The sequence below is a fragment of the Pseudophryne corroboree genome, chromosome 6 (genome assembly GCF_028390025.1).
Source record: "Pseudophryne corroboree isolate aPseCor3 chromosome 6, aPseCor3.hap2, whole genome shotgun sequence".
In the NCBI taxonomy this organism is placed as follows: domain Eukaryota; kingdom Metazoa; phylum Chordata; class Amphibia; order Anura; family Myobatrachidae; genus Pseudophryne; species Pseudophryne corroboree.
This window is the reverse complement of record NC_086449.1, coordinates 65,295,237-65,300,292: the sequence shown is the minus strand read 5'-3', so window position 1 is coordinate 65,300,292 and position 5,056 is coordinate 65,295,237. Positions and strand designations below refer to the sequence as shown.

The 5,056-nt window shown below is 39.8% G+C and overlaps 1 protein-coding gene across 1 annotated transcript; it reads right to left on the bottom strand.

Annotated features, from left to right (window-relative positions):
* Positions 1 to 1,480: 1,480 nt before the first annotated feature.
* On the bottom strand, positions 1,481 to 2,353 carry LOC134934272 (gastrula zinc finger protein XlCGF17.1-like). The gene has a single exon (XM_063929742.1). The coding sequence runs from the start codon at positions 2,351 to 2,353 to the stop codon at positions 1,481 to 1,483; it is 873 nt and encodes a 290-aa protein (XP_063785812.1).
* Positions 2,354 to 5,056: the final 2,703 nt, after the last annotated feature.

Below are 5,056 nucleotides of genomic sequence, written 5' to 3'. Positions count from 1 at the left end.
GAGTGATACAAGGTAACTTTCTTATGAAACACAGGCTACATTCAGGCCCTCAGAGTTACTACTCATGTGATTAATACACGTTATATTTCTAGTAAAACACTTGCTGCATTCAGTGGCTGATTCAGATGTGTAAGGAATTACACAGCCGCAGGGAAGTGGATGTGCAATTCTGTACAAATAACACTGAAACACAGCAGGAGGCATCTGTAAGAGATAGACACCTCCTGCATGCAGCTGCAAGATCCAAGTGCTGTGTCTGAGGATGCAGCCTTCACTCACTATCATGACAATTGCAATCACTGGTCAAGACTCACAATGTTTGCAGATCATGGTCAGTCAGCATAAGCTGAAGCTTCCTCAGACTGGCCTGATGTTTGGGGTCTGCACAGGCACACGACCCATTCTATGTATGTGCGGACTGGGTCTTGTGATATAGCTCACGTCCCCCTGGCACAGCAGCAGGATGACATGCTGTGGAATTTAGGGGGCAGCAACTGGCACTGTTTTTACAATGGTGATGGTTCAGAGTCTGCTTCTTTGGATGCAGACTTCATGGACCTGGGTTTCCGGATCCTACAGCCAGTCTGAGGAAGCTTCAGCTTATGCAGACTGACCGTGGTCTGCAAACATTGTGAAAGCAAATATTTAAGGGTTGCGCTCACCACCCTACTTGATAAATATCCTGCAATGGAGAAAAAAAAGGGTTTCCACACATCCCTTAGTACATAGATAAAATATAAACATGAAAAATTCTCCCACCATTGTTTAACATGTAATATAGATGCTGATATAACTATATAAATAATATTGTAAAACTTTTTAGTCAAAAAGGTAATTTAGTAATCTGGTAAAATTATACAAGTAAAATGCTCATATATAGAAATTATAATAGAAAGGCAGTATATAGGTCTTGTAAATTGTATAAAAAATATAATGATGGCAGTGATCCCTAATACCGGTATACTACACCACACTTGACAATACATAAATTTAACATAAAACTTATATAGAGTGAAACAACTAAGCAAATTACTCACTCTAATTAGTTAAAATCCAAAGTCTAAGAATAGTCAATTTGTAATTAGGTCCATGAGTTCCTGAGAGTCCTCAATTCAGGCTCAGCAAATTAGAAAATCACAGTGTTTTGCACTGTATATGAGGTGTAAACAACTTACTTCTCTCTTCTTAGTGCTGCAGTCTAAGAGAAAACATTGTGTCTGTCAGCAGAACTAGATATATGCTGAAGGATCAACTACTTTTGAAAAATGAAGCCTGCTTAGACAGGTGAAACTAGTTGATCCTTCAGCATACATCTTGTTTACACCTCGTATACAGTGTATGTCATCCTGATGCGGTTCCAGGAGCTTGCAGCTATACCAAAAGACCCAGTCTGCATATGCATAGAACAGGTCTTGTGCCTGTGTAGACCCCCAAACCTCAGATTTGTCTATAAACCTTAGGGTGTATGTACAAATATGAATTAGGTCCTCAGAGCATTTATGTGCTTACTTATCTGATGTCTAACAAGACTTGACTTACATACAAAACATTTGCTGCATTCAGAACATTTAAGTGGTCTCTCCCCTGTGTGTCTCCTCTGATGTAAAACAAGTTGTGTTTTTACGGAAAAACATTGGCTACATTCAGAACATGTAAATGGTCTCTCTCCTGTGTGTCTCCTCTGATGGATTATAAGATGTATTTTGTTGCTAAAACATTTGCTGCATTCAGAACATTTAAATGGTTTCTCTCCTGTGTGAATCCTCTGATGTACAACAAGATGTGACTTGATAAGAAAACATTTGCTGCATTCAGAACATGTAAATGGTTTCTCGCCTGTGTGACTCCTCTGATGTACAACAAGATGTGACTTGAGGAGAAAACATTTGCTGCATTCAGAACATATAAATGGTTTCTCTCCTGTGTGACTCCTCTGATGTATAACAAGATGTGACTTCCAGGGAAAACATTGGCTGCATTCAGAACATTTAAATGGTTTATCTCCTGTGTGACTCTTCTGATGTGAAACAAGATATGAATTTTTGGAAAAACACTTGCTGCATTCAGAACATGTAAATGGTTTCACTCCTGTGTGAATCCTCTGATGTATAACAAGAGATGACTTTTGGGAAAAACACTTGCTGCATTCAGAACATATAAATGGTCTCTCTCCTGTGTGACTCCTCTGATGTATAACAAGAGATGACTTTTGGGAAAAACACTTGCTGCATTCAGAACATGTAAATGGTTTCTCTCCTGTGTGACTCCTTTGATGTGTGAGAAAATGGGATTTATATGTAAAGCTTCTGTCACACTCAGAGCACAGATGTGGTTTCTCTCCTGTGAGACTCATCGTGTATTAGATGAGAAACAAATTAGCTGCAGAAAGTTTCTGCTTATCAGAAAGTGAAAATCACTTTCGTAAATTCTCCAAAGGTATCAAAAGAAATTAGGTCTTTACTTGGCTTGATCAGCGATACATGTCCCCTTCCACAATTGTAATTTGCTTAGTGGAAATCATGCACATTTGTCCTATAAGAAAAAAAGTTTATATTAAAAAGCATAAAGGTTACTGGGGTAAATCTACTTTTACAGTAATAGTTTTTTGTTTGCAACATGATATATTTTTATATAGACTAACAAACATGGGAACTGATTTAGCTTTGGTTGCAGTTATGTTAAATTAGCAAAACTACAACTGCTTGTTGATGGGGTCTGCCTATAACAGGGCAAGGATGCTCAGTATGCTATTGGCCATAGTGATGTGATCACATCTCAGAAACAATCCATACTGAATAGGGCCCATGATCCAGTCATTTACCTGTTTTTATATTTGTGTATTTTGCCAAATTGCTATATCCTTATTTACGTTCAGATGATGCACAGAGTATTGTGTAGGAGTCTATGGTGGAGCTGTCACATAGATACTTCATTATAAATACTTACATGATATAAAGAATAATATGAGAGTATCTTTAGTGGAGATGCCACTTATAAATCCCTTTACATATACTAACCTGCTGCAAAAAGTAATATGTAAGATACTATGATGGAGCTGCCACCTAGGTACCCCTTTAGCTATACTAACCTGGTGCACAGAATAATATGTAAGATACTATTCATGTAGATAGCAAGCCAGACACAGAAAAGCAGAGGCAGAACCAGCAAAGTGTCCCTTTTAAATGACTAAATGTTAAAAGCTGAACAAATTACTGATAAACCCAGTTTATGTCTGAAAGGGGTTAATCTGGGAATTTTCCAGGTCTATGCTGTAGTATAAAAAGGTGTATGTGAGCAAAAACCCGGGTTGGGCCTGGGTTGAAAATCCCAGTATGACAATGTAAAATCTTGGGTTATATGTCAAAAAGGGGCATAAATTAATAGATAAAACAAAATATAGATGATAAAGATAACAGTAATATAACCATTTACATATAATTACATAGTTATACTATTTAACCATATTTAAGGTAGAGATGTGCAGAGGGCATTATTCGGGTTTTGTGTTTTTGGTTTTGGATTCGGTTCCACGGTCGTGTTTTGGATTTGTGCGCATTTTGGCAAAACCTCGCTTAAGAATTTTTGTCGGATTTGGGTGCGTTTTGGATTGAGGTTTTCATTAAAAAAAACCCTCATAAACAGCTTAAATCCTAGAATTTGGGGGTAATTTTGATCATATAGTATTATTAACCTGAATAACCATAATTTCTACTCATTTCCAGTTTATTCTGAACACTGCTGGATGTCTAAGCTAAGCGACCCAAGTGGGCGGCACAAACACCTGGCCCACCTAGGAGTGGCACTGCAGTGTCAGACAGGATGGCACTTAAAAAAATAGTTCCCAAACCGCAAATGATGCAAAGATAAATAAAAAAAGAGGCGCAATATGGAATTGTCCTTGGGCCCTGCCACCCACTCTTATGTTGTATAAACAGGACATGCACACTTTAACAAACCCATAATTTCAGCGACAAGGTCTGCCACAGGACTGTGGCTGAAATGACTGGTTGGTACTGACTTGTACAAACTGGCTCTACAGAGGCAAGATGTCCACCTCATCATCATCCTCTGATTCCTCAGTCCTTTCACTGTATGCATCCTCCTCCTCACAGAGTATTAATTCATCCCCTCTGGAATCCACCATCACAGGTCCCTGTGTACTTTCTGGGGGCAATTGCTGGGAAATGTCTCCACCGAGGAATTTCTAATTCATTTTGATGAACATCATCTTCTCCACATTTTCTGGAAGTAACCTCCTACGCCGATCACTGATAAGGCTGCACTAAACACTCTTTAGGAGTACACACTGGAGAGGGGGTAACTTAGGTAAAAAAAATCCAGTTTGTGCAAGGGCCTCCAAATTGACTCTTTTTCCGCCCAGTATACGTACGAACTGTCTGACATAACTACTTGGATGCTGTCGCTCATATAATCCTCCACCATTCTTTCAATGGTGACAGAATCATATGCAGTGACAGTAGACGACATGTCAGTAATCATTGGCAGGTCTTTCAGTCCAGACCAGATGTCAGTTTTCGCTCCTGACTGTCCTGCATCACCGCCAGTGTTTTTCTTTGAAATTTTATCCTTTTCCTGGCAGCTGCAGTGGTGGTAGAAAATGAAGGAGGAGCTGTTGACGGGTCACGTTCCGCTTGACTTGACAAGTGTCTCACCAGCAGGTCTTTGAACATCTGCAGACTTGTGTCTGCTGGAGAGAGTGATAAAACGTAGGCTTTAAACCTAGGTTTGAGCATGGTGGCCAAAATGTAGTGTTCTGATTTCAACAGATTGACCACCCGTGAATCCTGGTTAAGCGAATGAAGGGCTCCATCCACAAGTCCCACATGCCTAGCAGAATCGCTCTGTTTTTGCTCCTCCTCCAAACTCTCCAGCTGCATCTGCAAAAGCCTGATGAGGGGAATGACCTGACTTAGGCTGGCAGTTTCTGAATTGACTTCACGTGTGGCAAGTTCAAAGGGTTGGAGAACCTTGCACAACGTTGAAATCATTCTCCACTGTGCTTGAGTCTGGTGCATTCCCCCTCCTTTGCCTATAT

Bases quoted from the DNA above. Each gene is read 5' to 3' on its own strand.
- LOC134934272 (XM_063929742.1), bottom strand. From the start codon at position 2,353: ATGAGTCTCACAGGAGAGAAACCACATCTGTGCTCTGAGTGTGACAGA.